General features: G+C 39.3%; 1 protein-coding gene across 1 annotated transcript in view; it reads left to right on the top strand.

Annotated features, from left to right (window-relative positions):
* The window catches only part of LOC121955372 (MAM domain-containing glycosylphosphatidylinositol anchor protein 2-like), a 250,182-nt gene that overhangs the window by 91,748 nt on the left and 139,433 nt on the right, over window positions 1-19,001 (top strand). Inside the window, exon 3 of the mRNA XM_042503302.1 lies at window positions 5,857-6,031. Coding sequence (XP_042359236.1) covers window positions 5,857-6,031 — 175 coding nt within the window. The remainder of the gene's footprint in view (window positions 1-5,856; window positions 6,032-19,001) is intronic.

Genomic DNA, 19,001 nt, shown 5'->3' with positions numbered 1-19,001 from the left:
CCAATAACGTGGACTGCTGCCCTCGTGAAACAAACAGCGGCACTTTCCTTTTGAAAAATATGAAGCGTTTATTTGAATACCCACTTCTTAGTGTCACTCCAACAATGCACTTATTGATACTGCGCTTTCCTAAAACTCAAAGCTCTTTACACAAAAGGCAAAGGAAAATGACTGGGGGTATAAGCTGGGAGAATATTGAATTCTGCTGAGGTCGCCATAAGCTCAGCTTGCTTTGTATTTGCATGAGGGGATCCGGAGCACTGTCAGGGAGCGGCACAGAATTTGAAAACTTTGCCTCCATCTAATTTAAAATCATAACTTATTTAACTTTGGGGCTTGTGTTGCTGAACTCATGACGTCCCTAACTGTTATAATAGGGCTCCAGATTTTGGAACAGTGGAGCTTTAGCATCGATCAACTGCTGAGTTTGCATGGAGAGCTTTCTCTCAGTGTCTCTTGATGCATCTGAAACAGGCTCAAGTGCTTTTTTTTCAGTACAGTGATTCATTTAGAGGCATTTATATTTAATGATAATTCATCCACATACAGGCTAAATAAATAAATAGAAAGATCTAATGATCTGTTATTCCATTCATACTTACTTTACATTACATTCCACCACTGTTAACATACATCCATACATTTCACCAGTTTTCCCAACTTTAGTCAATACATTTTTTATAAAAGCATTCATGAATAAATAAATAAATTTTTAAAATAAGGTTAGGCTTATTAATAATAATAATAATAATAATAATAATAATAATAATAATAATAATAAAAAGACATGCATCTAATAATTTGTCATTCTGGTCAAACTTGTACTTGAAAGAATGTACTTAATTCCATTGACTAGTCTTCCAATGCTAGTCAATGCATTTTTAATGGTAGCATTTGAAAAGTATGCGCTGTACTCAATACTAATTACTAGCAACTCATTTTCTCATCACAATTCATAATTCATCTGGAAAGTTAAAAAACTTTTTTTTTATCATATGCAAGGTGCCAGAGTACATTTAAAAAAGCATGAAAATATAGCTTGTTCATAAAAATAAAAATAAATATTTTTTTTAGGGTAATTCTTTGAAACTTTTTTTTGTTCAGGCTTATGTATTCAATTCTAACTCATAATAGAGCTTGTTTGTGAAAATAAAAATGAAAAATAAATTAAAATTGATTAAAAAATACAGTGAAATAATAACTTTTTTATCTGCAGGGCTTGTTTTGCTGAACTCATGGTGTCCCTGACTGTTGTAATAGGGCTCCAGATTTTGGAGCAGTGGAGCTTTAGCATCGATCAGCTGCTGAGTTTGCATGGAGTGCTTTCGCTCAGTGTCTCTTGATGCATTTGAAACAGGCCAAGTGCTTTTTTTCAGTGCAGTGGATTCATTTAGAGGCATTTATTTTTAATGGTAATACATCCACTTACAGGCTGCATAAAGGGAAGGGACACAAGCACTGTCTGGCTGCAGAGAAAGAGGTCGATGAAAGGGAGAAAATACAGCACACACGCAGTGTTTGAGTTTCAGGGTAGCTAATTTATTTCTGCCACTCTGAACAGTAACACCCCGAGCAAGGCGGAGAATCTGAAAGTCTTCTGATAAACTTTTGCTGCATGTGAATTCCTCTCCTTGTCATCCTCCGGCCCCAAGCTCCACAAAAAAAGACTCTGGAATAGGGCACCATTATCTAGTTTTGGGCCACCCACCCTTTCATTCCTGACCAAACTTCAAACTGTCGTAACCTCGGGGGCTGGAGTCGTCGTGGTTAAAACCCCACAGCGAGAGCAGCTCCCAAGATAGCACCCAATCTTCATCCCTCCATGCCGCGATATCCCTGTTCCATCTGATGCTATCTCTGTAAAATGGGATGTTATCAGTATCCAAGATGATGCTATCGCCATACAGCGTGGAGATATTGGATTCTAATTCATAGGCTCCCCTGCCTAGACGGAGATATGTGAGGCTCTGCAGGCAAAGCCAGTCCATCTGCGGCTTACTTAGGATGAGGGATTGAATGGAGCTTTATGCTCCGTGGTTCTGGCTGTGTGGCCCCCAGGCCAGAGTTGTCACAGTACCTGTTCATGCTGTATGCTTTAATGAGGACAGGAGAGGGAGATGATGGAGAGTCAATTACGACCTCGTGTTGGAGAGTAACACTATTTCACCTTTCATTACACCTCAATGCCACGGGCTAACTGGGTCTCATCAGTTAGTGAAAGGTACTCATGCTGAGAAGGCCACGCTCAGGTCGCTCTTGTGTGGAAGAGAGGAAATAGGGAGGTTAGAGGAAGATTTTTGGCTCCCAAGTCCTCCTTTGTACTGTGACATTTCACAAGAGAACTTTTCAGCGGCTTTAAAGCAGGATGTTCTCCAACAGTCGTCTGTGCTTTGCATTAAGTAAAGAGTCTTGTTGAAAACACAAAACAATAGAACAAACATTTGAATTTCCTGCAAATTTACAAGTGGTTGCCTTTTTACCACAATTACAAGAAAAAACCAGAACATTATATTAGATTAACCTTTATTTCCTCTTTTTTTAAAAGCTATTTGTCCTTATATTTTTGTAAGAGGCCTGATTTCTGATCTGCACCTATTTTAACCCTTTGAGACCTAAGCAAGTTGGCTTCATTTCTTTCAGAAATATGGAAAGAAGGCAATGAGCGAAATAGAAATCACTTCTAAATTACCAAGAAAGTTGTAAAAAAAAAATAAAAAAAATTACAAGAAAATTATCTCAAAATTTGTATAAAAAACAACTAAAAAGAAAGTAAATCAAACAAACTAAAAAGACAGAAACAGAAAAACGGAATGACCTGGAAAAGTTGCTTAAAAAATGATATACTTTTTTTGACATCATTTGTAATTATAACAATTCTAAATTTATTTTTTCCCTAGCTTTTTTTTCTTTTTCCCTTGACAATCTTCGCTGGCTTTAAAAAAAATTTCTTGCAGTTTGTTGAACATTTCTTACTGAGTAGCTCATTGCCTTTTTTCCATGTTTTCAAAAGAAATCAAGCCAATTTGCTCAGGGTTCAAAAGTTTAAATACTTGTGGGCGGTGTCTGAAATTAGCACAAGAAAAATGATGTCATTCCAGGTTTCAAAGGATTAAAGATGTGTACAGTTCAGGGCATCTATCAGGAGAAATGGTAAATAATATTCATAACTATGTTTTGATTAATACAGATACTTTAAAAATAGAGCCTGCCATGTTCATATAGAAGAAACGTACAAACCAAAGACTGGCTTTAGACAAAGCCGCTGGCATTTTTGCGTTGGCCACTGCAGTTACTACAATCTTTGCACACAGGATACATTTTAATAATTAGATGCCACTACATCCTACAGTCTGGGCCTTTAAAAGAGTTGTTTGATGTTTGGGGGAACAAGTTCGTTCACTTTCTTGCCGAGAGTTCATGCGAACATTGATACCACTCTCATGTCGGTGTGATAAATATTTAACCAACAGATGGCCGCCGGTTAACTTAACTTGCATAAAGACCGGAAACGGGGAAACAGCTGCTTGATCTGCCTGCCCACACCACCACCTTTTCCACTCACGCTTTATTAAAGGACTTTTTCAGATTACAGGTTAAGAGAGTCAAAGAGCACGAAGTGATGGGGTCGCCGGCCAGCGAAGAAATCCACCTACTTTACCTCTCCTCTCCAATCTCATAGCCTAACCTTTCTTTTCCTCTCTCCCTCCTTCCTTGCCCAACCACCATGACTTCTGCCTTTCTAGGCTCTCTCCTATCTCACTTCTTTGAAGGGCACAGTGTCATATCACCATAACAGTCCTTTCCCTCATAACAACACAAGTTGTTTTTCACATTCCTTAGCTATTTATTCCTGCCGGTCACCTAAAGTTCAGAGAGAGCCTCTCCTTGTGCGAGTATTGTTCTACAGTTATGTATTTCGGTATTCCCTTATACTTTAGCAACTGGTTAAGGAGACCATATGTTATTTTATATGGCATTTTCCCACAATCTACCACCAAATCTACCACATTAGTTGACACATTTTATCTTGTTTCCTTTCATCAGTATAAATCTAGTTTTCTGGAAGTTTGTTTGGCAGACTATTTTGGGTTGCAGTAGTTCAGTCTACAGGGCTTGGGAACCAGATTGCGCTGTTCAAAGTCCACACATGGGCCACGTTTGGCGTGGGAACTAGGATTTCATTTCTTCTTCTTGGTCATAAAGATGTTAAAGTTGCTGCTCTTATTACAAACTCAACACTTCCTTCAAGCGAGCCTGTTCTCTTGATAACATGAGCTGCTCGGAGTTAAGTGCTGAAATAATTCATGAGTTGCTTCATTTTGCTGTTTTTCAGTAGATTTCAAAGGAATGGTTCACCCACAAAATGACCAGACGTATATTAGCTTGTAAAGAAAACTTTGTTTTGCTCTCATGCCTCCACAGCGAACAAAGATTCCCAAAACAGCAAACATTATGGATAAATTCATGTCGTAGGTGGCCGCATTTACCAACAGCAAAACTTTATCAAAACATCAGTTTGCCAACTCGTACACAACTTGTGCAGTAAAATCAAAGTCTCATGTATCCCGTTGTATGCTCAGTACTTCCCAAATACATGCATTTCCGTGAAACCCTTTTTATTTAAAACACTTCCACATCAAGAGTCTCACACACAGGAGCAGCACGCCTCTGCAACTCAAAGGAATGCACGAGCAGAGTTAAAATGCACAATCCTGTCCATGTGTGCCACTTGTGTTGCAAAAAGTGAGGTTTTAGGTACAGTGCATGTTTGGGAAGTACTGAGCGTAGGCTGAGAACTGCCTTGGATCTACTGCAGTCAAGTCCATCAGAGTAGATGGTCACTGTCAGTGTGATGACGTGCATGGCTGGAAAATGTTTCCGCTGTAGTTATGTGTTTACAAAGAAGCAAACAAAATGACGAGATACCCAGAGGAACGACTATTAGAGACTCTATTTGTGTTATTGTGCAAAGGACTGGCCGTAGTGTTGCTTTATTTCCTGCTAGGACTTGTTCCAGGCAGCCATTACCCTGAAAAGGTTTTTATTCACAGCCCTGATCATGCAACAAAGTCAGTCTCTTAGCGGTGTAGTAAAACATATTATAGTGCAGCTTCCAGCACACGAAGTTTTTAGATTGTAACGAGTGTGCTTTAGTATCAAATCAATCTAAATTCTACAAAGTGTTTTAAATAGAAGGTTTTAGCCAAAATGCATGTGTTTTGGGAAGCATTGAGAATACAACTGGGTAAATAGGCCTGGGATTACACTGCACACATTGAGAGTTTGTATACAGATGTTGTTTTGCTGTGGACACCTTTTACTGTTTTTTTTTTCAGTTTTTGGATTCTTTGTTCCTACGTTAGACTTACAAATGTTCATTTTGTTGGTGAAAGCCTCTGTTACGCTTTCCTGCAATGACGTTTGACACTAAAAACCGCCTTTCAGTGGCTAAATCGGCAGAATCTCAGCTTTTAGTTTAAAAATGTGCATGGCTGATGAGGTTCAATGACGGAACAGGGATTAAAAGAAACTGAGCATGAAATTAAAACAATATTTCTGCTGAAAAGAGAAACTCAGAGCTGTATACAGATGAAATGTGTGCTGTGGAACTTCATATGATGCTGAACGTACCGTGTGAGCTAAAGGTAATTGCACCCCTTCATTTTCTATTACCAGGTTGTTCATGCCAGCCGCAGCTGTGGCCAGTACTTGAAATAAAGCTTTTATTTAAGAATGTACAGTGTCATTTTGATTCATACTGTATATCGACTTCCTACCTGAAGCTTTGTCGAACGGCTCACTCTAAATCAGACCTGGAAGTACAGTACAGTCATTTCTACCCTTTGTCCCCCACAGATCCGATGGACCAAGACAGCCGGCAGCGTGTCGGATCGTTTCCAGGACTCCAGTGTGTTCAACGAGACGTTGCACATTGCAAAGATCCTGAGGACCCAAGGAGGTCGCTACTACTGCAAGGCTGAGAACGGCCTTGGATCCCCTGCAATCAAGTCCATCAGAGTGGATGTCTACTGTAAGTGTGATGATGATAAACACGGATAAAAAAATGTTCCCGCTGTTATCGTATATTTACAAAGATACCCAAGTGAGGCAGACAGACAACTGTAAGAAGCCCAACGTTGTAGGTACTAGGTGTTATCCCATTTCTTATTTTGTTAACTCTACGACTCATTTTAAGAGTCTCTGTGCCCCTCAGAACAGAGTTGAAAGGGACAGTTGTTGAAATATTCCCCAATGAAATAAGACAACCCTTTAAGACCCTCACATATCATCAGTAGTTGTTGATGGTTTAAACAGAACCGTTCAAACAAAAGAAGTGGCGTGCTCACTGAAAAATCCTTTAAAGTGTTTTGGATGCCGACAAAAGTCACAGTTATAGAATGAAGTCGTGAGCACCCACTGATAAGCATTTGATACTGTATAAAAATGCACAGCAGCAGACAGAAACGGATGCGTTTCAGCTCTAGGCTTTCTTCAGCGTTAAACAGATGTGACCATGGCGATGATACTACTATCATGATGACATTTGCCATTTTAAGATAGAGACCAGGTGTTGTGTTTTTTATGCAATCTTCTCTGACTTTTTAATTATTTATTTATTTTTTTTATGCAATGTTTTGTGTCATTTCTTCTTCTGAATCCGAATCTGATTCTAGTTTTATTGCCAAGTACATTTACATATAAAAGGAATGTGACTTGGTGTTTTGGTGCAGTCTATTGCCTGTTTTAAATGGGTTTCCCCATTTTAAAAAAAACGTGCATGCGCTTATTTGGGTGGTAAAAGGGTAATAGAGTCTTTGTCTGTGTTACAGTGCTAAGGACTAGTCACTGTCTTGCTTTGTCTCCTGCTGAGGACACATTCGAGACAAACATTACTCTGAAGAGGTTGCTATTTACAGAGCTGATCATGAAACAAATACAGTCTCTTAGCAGCTTAATAAAACATACTCTGATAGTGCAGCTTTCAGCACAGTTAACTTTTAGATTATAACCAGTATATATGCTTTAGTATTAAATCAATTTAAAGCGCCAGGAAAGAAATTATGTAAAATGAAACAAGTGCTGGAAATGCCTTAAATTTCTTAACTCCAAGAAAGTCAACATATGAACACAGACAACTGCAGCACAGACGATTAGCACTGATCTGTGTTTAACAACATGAAGCCTTACAGCCTAATATAGCAAATATTTCTGCAGTAAATGTAGTTATTCGGCGGTAGAGCATCCAACAGACCCCTTGGCTCTCCTGAGAATGTTAATTAAGCTAAAGCGCCTTTATTACTCCGACACGGCCATCGACTGTAAGTGCAACCTCTCTATTTTTAAAGTATCTGCACGACAAGCGGTGGAGGCTCATTAGCATTCATCAAAGAAAACAGTGATGCAGTGCTATTGTTTTTATTGATTGGGCATCGATTGTCCTATTTCACCTCGTGAGCGGTCGAAGAGCGGCGAGACAGGGGAGTCGCTGCCCTTTCATCACAGCCGGACCCTCAGACAACCTCCAACAAGTGGGAGTTTAAATCCGATGAGTAATAGTGTAGGTGGATTGTAATCAGACGTATCAAGGGCAGACCTCGTCTTATTTCATCTTTGAAAAAACTCTGCTGAGATAAATCTTAAGTCCTGCATTTGGTGCCTTTGACAGATCCTAGCCACCGCAAATTTTCACTTTTGCTTCAGTCTCTTGATCCATTGAGTGGTAACGCTGGACTCTTTGTGCCGTGGTGCTCTCTCTTCCTTCTCCTCTGCCCATATTTCCTTTCCGTCTTATTCTTTCCCTCCTCTGTGTGTGAGCCACCTCCTTGTATCTGTTGATTTGGACTGACACGGGCAAAGGTTGCAGAGTTGAAACTTGTTTAGAAAGCTGTTGGTGGAAGGTCTTAATGGAGCAGCGGAGCAGAGGCTGAATGTATCTCAGTAGCTGACAGTCAGAGGCCTCGTTCCCTCCGTGCACCGTTTCACCTTGGCTGCACTAAAGAGCCGAAGGAGCAGACGTGGTAGTGGAGCCGGAAAACACAACAGAGACAGACCTGAGGATAATAAAAAAGGCGCGGAGCCTCAGTGAGCTGCATTTTGAGGTCAGAGTTTCCACACTGCTGATGCACTAAAAATGTGTATTTAAGGTAATAAGATAAGAATTTATGAAAACACATAAAGATGAATTGAATAAAAGTAAATAAAAAGCTGAGGATGAGAGATGACGTTGATAAGTGATGGAATGTAAATAAATACATTTACTCATGTACTGTACTTAACTACAAATTTGAGGTACTTTTACCTTCCTTTACTATTTGAATCTCATGCCACTTTTTCGTTTACACTACACTTCAGAGGGAAGTGTTGCACTTTTTAATTGATCACGTTTATTTTATTAGGCCACTAGTTCATTTTAAACTTTAGATTTATGCACATAAACCCTTTGAAAATATACAAGTGCAGGTGAAACGATTAGTCTATTGATAAGGAAATTAGTTAATTCTTAAATCGTTTCAGTCATTGTTTTATGTGAAAATAGTTAATGGTTTCAGTTTCTTAAATATGAGGATTCTTGATTAAAAGGAAACTTCTGTATTTATAACCAGAACTCTATTTTCGCATGTTTTTGTGTCTAAGTGATGAATGGAAACAGATCATTTTTGATATTGATCCAGTATTGAACAAAAGGAGCTGCAGTGTAAGAACATTTTGCACCAGTAGTTCACGTCCACTAAAAGTGCTTATTTTTGCCACTAACAGGCTCAGATTGGTATCATAGGGGAGAAATAATACATTTTTCCTTAACTTTTGCTTGTTTATGTGACCAAGTCTGGCTCAGAGAGAAGTCTTGGTCTGAAATCTTGTGAGAGTTTGTAGGCAGGAGTGCTGGGAGTTTGTTGTGCTGGAGTACAGGAAGTATTGCTTAATTTCTACGAGATTTTCAGTGTCATGGTTTTCAACAATGTGGAAAAGTTTGAGATATTTCAGAAAATATTTTTTTGAGTAGAACTTGGTTAGACTAAAAAACAGATCAGCGAAGGTTAAGGAAAAACATTTTATTTCTCCACAGGGATCCTTTCCGTTGTGTTGTCAGACACCTATAGTAACAACCTGAGTCTGTCAGTGGCAAAAACAGACACTTTTAGTGGACAAACGTTTAGTGACAATGCACAGTTTTCCATAGAGATCACAATGGAGCCAGCGTCACCACTGTGGCTGCAGCCTGCAGGATCCAGGTTGAAAAATACCAGTTTCCCTTAAACATTTTCTGCATTGAGTGCTTTTTCTATTAATTATTTAAGTACATTTTAGTGATTTTACTTTCATACTTTTATTTAAGTAAGATTTTTAATGCAGGGATTTTACTAATAACAGAGTATTTTTACATTGTGGTATTAGTACTTTTACTTAATTTAAGGATCTGAATACTTCCTCCAACCTGTTTATAAGCATATACTCCATATACATAAGAGCACTTTAGATAATGTAGATGAATCATGGAAATATTTGTGCCAAAGAAATCCAGAAAACCTGCGGTACAACTCCAGCAACAATAATGTGTTGAGTCTATATTATATAAGTATAGATACTTTAGTGTATGGAGTACATAATAATAAAGTATATGGTGTTATTTATGTGAAGAATGGAATAAAGACTATGCAGTACTGTTAAATACATGATAAAAATGAAAAAAATACCTTGATATAGCAGTATCATATAAAAATCCAATGATAAAAACAGTAGTTATGTCATTATTTTATAGTGATATAAGTAATATAATGTGATGCAGCTCTGTCATGCACATGCATCAACAAAGTAGGAAAAAACCTTCAAATATTGAATAAAATATAGAGATTTTTTACACAGTGGAGTTTTAAATTGCCATCCTGATGATGTCCTTGCATCCGGCCTTGTAACACAGTATGTGTGTGCTTCATTAGCTAGCATTGTGCTATGTTGCACATCCAGCAAAAGCACATCAGTCCTCCTGAGCAATGTTACAGCTGTCCCCTGAGGGTGAATTTAATTGATGGGCCTCTGCAGTACATGCTATTTTTAGTGCTTTGCAGCTACAATTTTTAATTAGTATTAAAATTGGTGTTTTGGAGGTGGACCACCCAACAACAACACCTTGAATTATGTTTGCTGTCTCTTTCAGATGTATCTGGCATGCTGTTGGTATCACTCGGTTTATGTGTAGGACATAAAAGCAGAGGTTATAATGGCCTGCGACATTACTGCAAAGGGAAGATGGTAACCAGATGCATGTTGTACATTCAAAGGCTTATAGCCTGAATGATCTTTTTACTGTTTCTTCCTTGGTTTCTTCTGAGAGCATTTATTTGCTTCTGCTTCCTGGAATCAAGGGTCTTGTTTTCAATTTTCGAAATAAGCACAAGCGATCTTATTCACATATGCACATTTATTAGATCAAAGTGTGCTTTGAGAAACCCCGGCCTTCATGGAGGCAGCTGCAGCACGCTTGACTCTGACTCAGTGCAATTAAATGCAGGGAATAAGAAAGGCTAAATGTACAGACAGTCAGACAGACAGACAGGAAATGGTAATAACTGACCTCTGCAGCCCGGAGGAGCTGATATTAGCTACACAGCAGCTCAAAGCCAACGTATTTACAAAGCTCTGAGGTCCATCTAAGCACATTTTATACCTGCTGACACTTCAGTTGTGTTTGTGTGCAGTTTGGTCTGTGGGGAAGGTCCTCTGCAAAGTTAATAAAGAACCTTGCCCAACTCCTGCGCTGATCGATTTTAAGCTTAAGATGCTCACTTCTTTTTCCTACAGGGGAGTCTTTTCAGTGTTTTCATTTAATTTCAGCTGCATTAATTTTGCTGCAGCATCTAATGTTTCATTGAGTGACTGATTGAGGGGGGCTTAGGAGTTCTGCAGGGCCAGCTTATTGTGGGCTCAGAGAGTTCATTGACCATCACCGGCACAATCTATCTAAAAGAGATTTGGAGAGGAGGCGACCAGGGAAGAATGTCTCCAAAGTGACTGACAAAAAAACAAAGTGTTTGGAAAAACTTCAGGGGCATGAAATATTGCAATGTCCAGTATGTTGTTAATGAACTTTCTAGTCATTTTAGTAATCACAAAATAAATACTGTTAATATTAACGTATTCAATAGTGCAGAAAAGGTCAGCATGATGTCATTCCCAGTGTGTGAAATACCAGACTTGGCCATGCCCCTCGGCGTCCGATACCAGCACCAAGGCACCGTTAGCTTCTGTATGCGATGTTCAGGCTTTAAAGTAACTCCAGTGTTAACCTATTTGTGGGTAATATGAGATTATTAAAGCACATGAGAGTACAGAGAACAAAAAAGTCCGATTAGAGAGGAAGTCGAGGTGGATGCATGGGTCAAATAAATTCTGGACTTTCACAAAGGAGTTCATGTTTGTGTCCTGTTTAAAACCAGAAGTCAATTTCATTTTAACCCCAACCACGATCTTTTGCTAAACCTCACCAGGTAGTTCATCAGGAGGTTTTATGTAGTGAATGTATACATGGAACAAGCAGAAACTGTATGTTTCCTGTAAACACTGAAATTTATTTAAAAAGACACTACATATGTTATATTGGAAAACTGACACCTCCAAAACTGACCCTAGAGGGCTACCTAGAGCCTCATAATTTTAAGCACAGGGGTACTGAACAAGTAGCCATAATTGACAAGTGGGAAGTGAGAACGTGTTGAGATGATAACATTTTAATCCTTAAAATTTGCACAACAGTAGGTGAATTTCTCAAAACAATTTGCACAAACAGCAGCCCACGAAGGGTTAAAAGGGTTGAAGTTAAAAGAATTTAACTTCCTCAACATCCTCAGTTTATCTCTCAGAAGTTAATATTTATGTCTGTGAACGTAGCAGTGGCTTTAGGATAACAAGTGTCATTGATGTTAAAATGCAGAGCCATGTTGTCATTGTAACGCTGCCGTTATAACCCAACACATTCTCACTTCACACTCTTTGAATATCTACGCTCCGTTAATTGCCATACACTCCTGCATCAGTTTTAGACACCAAAGGTAGCTGTGTCAATTTACACTTAAGACATGCATTGTGTCTTTTAAAAATAAACACTTTTTTCATGAAATATACAGGTTTTACTTGTTAAATGTATACGGTCTCATTTCAAAATGATTTTAGAACATAGGTAAAAACTTTGGTCTACTTCTTTAAGTTAAAGCAATAAAAGTATGTGGTTAGGTTTAGAAAAATCATCATTTGGCTTTAAATAAGTATGTTTGTTACTAATACTATGTTATATAAAATGACATGCATAGATTACATGACATATGTTACTAGCGCAGTGTGCTACACATACAAGCACTTATAAATAACTCTGGATTTACACAAGACACTAACAGCGGTCTCCTGGGTGAAAGTCCAGAGCTTGTTTGATCCTTTCCCCTGCCCTCTCGTTCTGGCTCATAATACTGCAGTAGTTGCATGAGGTGTCAAAAAAATCTGCCTCCTGGTGTGTCTCATACCACCTTTAATGGGTCCATGTGTGAGTTGGTATCTGATGCCGAGGGCCACTGACCAATGTTTTTTGACGAGCAGGGAGTGAAACGGGGCTGTTTTACTCTGTATTGTATTACACTGCAGAGCTCAAAGAAAAAAAAACAAAATTAGAAACGTAAACACAGGAAACACGCCTTAGGCAGAACTGCATATGCAGCACTGTATGGGGAATAACTGCGCAGTCTGTCTACACCTCCTGACATATGTGTCTTTCCGGCCACCGATTCTCATCCACATCACAACGGATACCTTCCCTTGTGATGCAGCACAACTCAGGACTCTCCTGCATAAAAAAATTACATAGAAATGTATGGAAAATATAATGTCAGATTTTGACAACTCGTTTAGAGATTTTGCAAGCAATGATTTATGCAGTGAATTAATACCTGGATGTTTTGCTGGGTAAGGCTGTTCAACAGAGAACCAGTATATTACATATTGGACAACTTGATATAAGTAATTAATAATGCAGGAAACAGCAGACAATTTCACAAAATCATTTGCATGAATGTGCCAAAATATTTGCAGTTTATTCGAAAGAATGACATGCACAAGTTAATGGATGATGTGGATGTTGAATAAGTAGCTGTGAATGTGCCAAAGCAATTGACAAAAACTGAAATCAATTTGTGAATAAAAAAAAAACAACAGTTTTGACCACTGATTAAGTTGTCCAGCAATCAATGTGTCCTCTGTGCACGTGCTTTACAAGTGAGAGGATTTGCAGCTCTTCTGTATTTCACATTACACAAAAAAACTCATTCAAAAAAAAGCCTAGAGCTCCACGAACCCTTTGAAGCCTGAATTGACATCACTTTGCTTGTGCTGCATTCAGATGCCTTTCACAAGTATTTAAACCTTTGGACCCTGAGCAAATTGGTTTGATTTCTTTTAAAAACATGGGATAAAAGCAATGAGCAACTTGGCAAGAAATATCCTGCAAATTGCAAGATAATAGCAGATTTAGAATATAAAAAAGAGAGAACTATGTTTATATTTATCAGAATTGTGTATGTTATAATTACTTTTTACAGAATTACTATAATTTTCCCATTTTGTTCTTTGGGTTTGTTTTTTGTTGTTTATGCTATTTTTAATGTAATTTTTTCTTTTAAATCATTTCTTGCTCATTTCTGGTGGTTTTTTTTTTTTGGTTCTTCACTGCCGTTTTAAAAGAAATTAAGCCAATTTGCCCTGTTTCCACAGCCTTAACTTATAGTGTTTTTTTAATTTTTAGATTAAATGTTGAATTTATTCAAATAAATATAATAGTTAGTTGCAACCCTATTATTAATCTGCTGAATGAATCCTGCACAACTCCGTTTTCGGCCGAGAAACAATACAATCTTCAGGTCCATTATTTGTGCCCAAACATTGAGGTTGTCAAATTAACTCGGAGAGAGCGAAACAGAATGATTTCAGCCGGAACAAATTGGTGTACCTTGAACCTGCTCCATCCAGGTCAGCATTTACTGTACAGGTTGTGATAAAGGACTACTTTAAAACTCACTTTAAAATGGTCTGAACGAGCCTGGCAAACTGGAATAAATTGAGAACACAGAGATGCAGTGCGGAGAAAAAAAAACAAAAAATAGGTAGCCAAGTTTCCCAGGAAAGAAAAAACACTTTGTACTGTTTGTCCATATGCTAATGCTGTGCAGATGATATTAATGTTGTCTGCCTAGTCAGCTGGTGCCAGTTTGTCAGCGGCTGTGAAATTGTAAGAATCAGGTGGCGCATTTATTGTGAGTAACAACCCACTGGACTGTAGATATCAGTTTACGGAAGCTTTTCACACACATCCTCACTCCTCCCTGATATTTCTCACTACAGTCCCTCAAAAGAAGGATTAGAATAAGACAATAGCCTGCTTTCTCTGTGTTATCTGTGGAAGGACTTACACAGCCCTTACTCCACACTGCTGCTGCAGACGCCAGTGAATTTTAATGAGGATCCTGTGTGTTTGTCAGCACATGTGCTTGAATCTGAGCATGAATCTTTTTTTTTTTTTTTTTGGCAACGGCAGTGTTCATCTAGATTTGAAACCTGTGAATGTGTGTGTCCATTTCTTTGTTTGCTCATGCGTGTGAGAGGAAATAAAAATAGAGGCTGCCCATTGGGTTTAAGCACATGCTTATGCATGAACACACTCCACCAGTGAGGTCCTGACTCACACACACATGTCAAAGGCTTAACTTGTCTTGGCATACGCCTCCTCAGCTGTGCAACGTGGTGCAGCAGCGTGCGGTGTGAGGCCGACTTGGGGAAGCGTGTCTGCTTCATGTTTGCCTTCCATCGATGGAGTTCATGAAGGAGCTCGGAGACCAAACTGCGGCTGATGGTGTTTGTTTAGCGGCCATGCTGGCTTTCTTTTATCCAGTCGGTCAGTGTAACTGGCGCTTCCTATCTCATCAGGTGTCCAATTCATGCGGCCTCTGCTGCAATGTGCCTGAGTAAATGTGTGTGCAGAGCAAGTGAGGACACACGGTTTTGGAGAAAACACTGATTCACAGAACGTGGTGATAAAAATCGAGCTTTGGCTGAGGCTGATGCTGTCATTATTAAATCCTTTATCCCTTCATTACTGGTATTTGCTCTCTGTGCTTGTATTATATAGCCCGGAGAGGCTCTTTAATGTCACTAGGTAATATATTTGGGTATGTACAGAGGGAAGTGAGTGGGATGATCTCAGAGGAGCGTATTGATTAGTGGGTTCAGCTGAATGAAGCAGGTGCTGGAGGCAGGTTCAATAGGTTGAGTTATGACTCAGATTGAAGGAAGATATAATTGCTAACGTGTGGACCATCTCCTAGTTATATACAGTCAAGCTTTCATATCGGCAGTTTCATGGATAAAGGAACAGATGATCCATCCATCAGTCCGTCCTCTACATCAGTGATACTCAACTTGCAGCCTGCGGGTCAAGTCTGGCCCACAATAGGGTGCCGGGTGACCCCCCAACCATTTTCCAAAGCCCGTGGAAACGTGGCTTGAAATCATAAGACTGAACATATCAAAGTTGTGTCTCATGAAGTTTCTACAAAATTCTGAAAATAAATGTTCCCAACTCTTAGAAACCCAAGTTGAAAACAACTTATTTTGAGGATAACAGCATTTTGTCCAGACTGTGTGGGCGTGGCAGAACATATTTTGATTGACACCTCCTTGGATCCCACCTTTGTCAGCTGTCTCTCGTCCCCATGACAACAGCCTTGGAGCAAAGCAGAGTCAGAGTGGTACAGTCTTATCAGGTCCAGCAATCTTGACTCTGACGCGCTGCACTAAAATGAGAAAGCTGTTGTTCGAAATTACGAATGGTCCATTTTGTGTCGGAGTGCACTCCAGCACTCAGAGTGAGTGTTTCCGAACGCACCCTCTGAACTTTGAGAGTCAGACGATTCTCAAAATAATACATTTCTCTCCGTCACTGAATGGTGATTATACGAAATGCTTTGTCATCGACGTTACTTTAGCCTACAGTTGGCATAACGTAGCACATGCAACACGAGCTGAGATGCACCCATTTGTTATCAAAAGGATGAAAGCAGCGATAATGATTTGATAGTGATTTGGTTTCCCAGAGGCTTTAATTCACAATGAAAATAAAGTGATCCACACTGGGAATTGTTTTTGGACTTTTTACATGCCAGAGTGCATAAAACAGCATCAAAAAGTGCCAGTGGAGGATCCCCCACACCCCCTGACAGAGGTCCTAGCTAAGACCCTAATGACCTAAAATCCTAGAAATGTGCTGAAATGCTATCAAATCCTGACATTGTAGAAATGTCCTAAAAGAAGCACTATCATGCAATAAAGTCAACTGAGTGATAATTTGTTTTCCCCTGTGGTATTGGCGGGACTTATTGCACTCTGTCTCTATAGAGAACCGGGGTAACCAGTCCAAAAGCCTAGAGATGAATTAGCATTTTAGCACAGTTCCCTCGTCTCAAAGTCAATGGATTTTTTTCTTTATGGATTTTTGGTTAGAAGCTTGGAATAAGGTCTGTGGTTGACACAAGCTGAAGAGACTTTAAGCTTTTGTTCAGCGACATGAAATGTCAAGTGGCTAAATGAGACTACAGAGCACCATCACGCCGAGCGACGATGAACACGGCTCTTCAGCCGCTAGTGGTGGTGATGAGACCATAGCTTAGTTCATTTCAGCCCAGCAATAGCTTTTTTTACTTCTATTGATTACATTTTGGCTTCAAAAATCCTGAAAGTGCTGTTTGTTTGTGGAGATTATCTTGCTGATCAAAACTTGAACGTATCAAACGTTTGTTCACAGAGTTTATTTTCTGCCATCATCTAAAATCCAATGGAAAAATTCCATGTGCTTTTTTTATATTTTTTTTATGTTTCTGGGTTGGCCTACAGTGAAACATTATCCCTGGAGCACTCTATAGTAAGATTGTCACTGTTTTAGGGAGTTCACCTTAAACCTGCATGTTTTTGGACTGTAAATCATAGCCCGTCAGAATAAGAGAATGGTCTAAAATAGAAAGTAATTCTTATACCATTTACTTGGAGCCTATTCCATTGCCTTTAAAATTAAATTTAATCTTGATAAAACTTCATGACATCATCGTCATCAATTTTTGTGACTGAAAAGGGAGTAGCGTGCCAGAAATGGCTGAGGAACTCCATCTTTGTATCTCAGAATGATGTGACCCAATGATACGAGGTGATGCATTATACAATCTTCTGAAAATATCCCATAATGCATGTAGACAAAGATATATGTGCAGCGGCTCTTAAGTGCTTTTGGATGTAAATGACCTTCTGTGATGAATGGTGTGATACAGCCTCGGTGAGTTATCTGAGCCTTGTTTGAATCAGGACAGAATGAATCAGCACATTATGTGTACATTATGTAAATGTTTGCTGGTTTGGTTAATGGAGGTAAAGCCAGTTCACGACTGCCCATTACTCTTTCAAGGACTCGCTCTGAGGAGGGGCCTTTAATCAGAGTAGTGGAGTCAACCTCATCTCTTGCCTCTGTTTTTCTCCCCATCAGGAGCTTTAAACATACTACAGTGTGTTTGTGTTGCGTATGCTAATGTGATTATCTCCTGCAGAACTTCATTCTTATCTGCTTTCTGGTGTTTCTCTGGGAGTGGAAAGGCCACTGGTGATGTACCGACTGCTAGTTATTATTTATCTTCTTTGCCAGTATGTTTGGACAACAATATCCAAAAGCTCTGACTGTAGAGTATGAATCATGAGGAATAATGATGATATTGATCTGGAGCCCGACTCATTTCTACAACCGAGATTTATTGAGCACAAAAAGTGTTTAATGACCGCCTCTGAATGATATGATGATGTTTGAAGACGTCTCTGGAGGATGGACTTCTTGAAATGTTCTGAGGCAAAACTGTGTGAAGAATATTGTTTAAACAAATATCACGCAGAGCTTTGGTTCATGTTGGTATCACCAGACCAAGGAGACAAGCATTGAAATGGTTGTTTACTGTTTTTTTGTTGATAAAGAGAATCAGTAATGATTGTATGAAATCAGACGTCATAGAGAACCCCAGAGGCGTGCATTAAAGACACTATCAGATATCCTCATGATGCCCTTTAAATGATGTAATGTCTGTTGAAACAGCGTGTTGTGGCGGGACTCAGCGCAGTGGGATATCATCAAAGTCATCGAATATCAGTTCAAGAAAAGCTCTATTTGCACTCGGCTAGTAATGCCTGGGGACCTCTGGTAATTTGAAATAACTGCGGAGATTGTCTGCATCTCATGCTAATCTGAACCACAAATTATCTACCGGATTTTGCCAAAAACAGAGGTTATGTGATAATATAGGTCTCTTGTGAATCAGTGATTTTGGGTCGTATTTATGTTTTTTCTGCACCTCGTTTCTACCTCTTTTCCCAGAGGGACTTCTCGGGGGACGTGTCGGCAATTATAAATGAAACTTTGACAGCATTTTGGATGCAGGGGGTTCATCTCGCTACACAGCATGGAGACCCGTTTGCAGAAAACGAAAACTCAAATCCATCAGAGGAGTGAAATCTTGACAGATGATGAGATGGGTAGCATGGGATAACTGCCCTCATTTATGAAACGAACGTACAACAGAAAAGTGGGTTCGCAGTCTTTTCCACACAGATTTGGGCATTTATCAGTGTGGACGTGAGCAGAGGCTACTATCACATCTCACGTCACGTCTTAGCTTGTGTACGCAACTTTGAGACAGCATAGTCGGTTAAATCTGGCTGAGCTGGAGATTTGTCATTAGACCATATTCTGACTGGCATCTAAGTATTTGCAGCCACATATTAATTAGTTTAAAATGTATAGTAAATGAGCGATGATATTAGGCTGTATTTTATGACAGCATACATCTATCACAGCTCGCAGTTGCCTGGCTGTGTGGGACTGACTGCAGGCTGTCTGGAGGCTAAACAACACTCCACTTCTAATTTATCTAAGACTTAAA

The sequence above is a fragment of the Plectropomus leopardus genome, chromosome 16 (genome assembly GCF_008729295.1).
Source record: "Plectropomus leopardus isolate mb chromosome 16, YSFRI_Pleo_2.0, whole genome shotgun sequence".
NCBI lineage: Eukaryota > Metazoa > Chordata > Actinopteri > Perciformes > Serranidae > Plectropomus > Plectropomus leopardus.
This window is presented reverse-complemented; position numbering and strand designations above follow the sequence as displayed.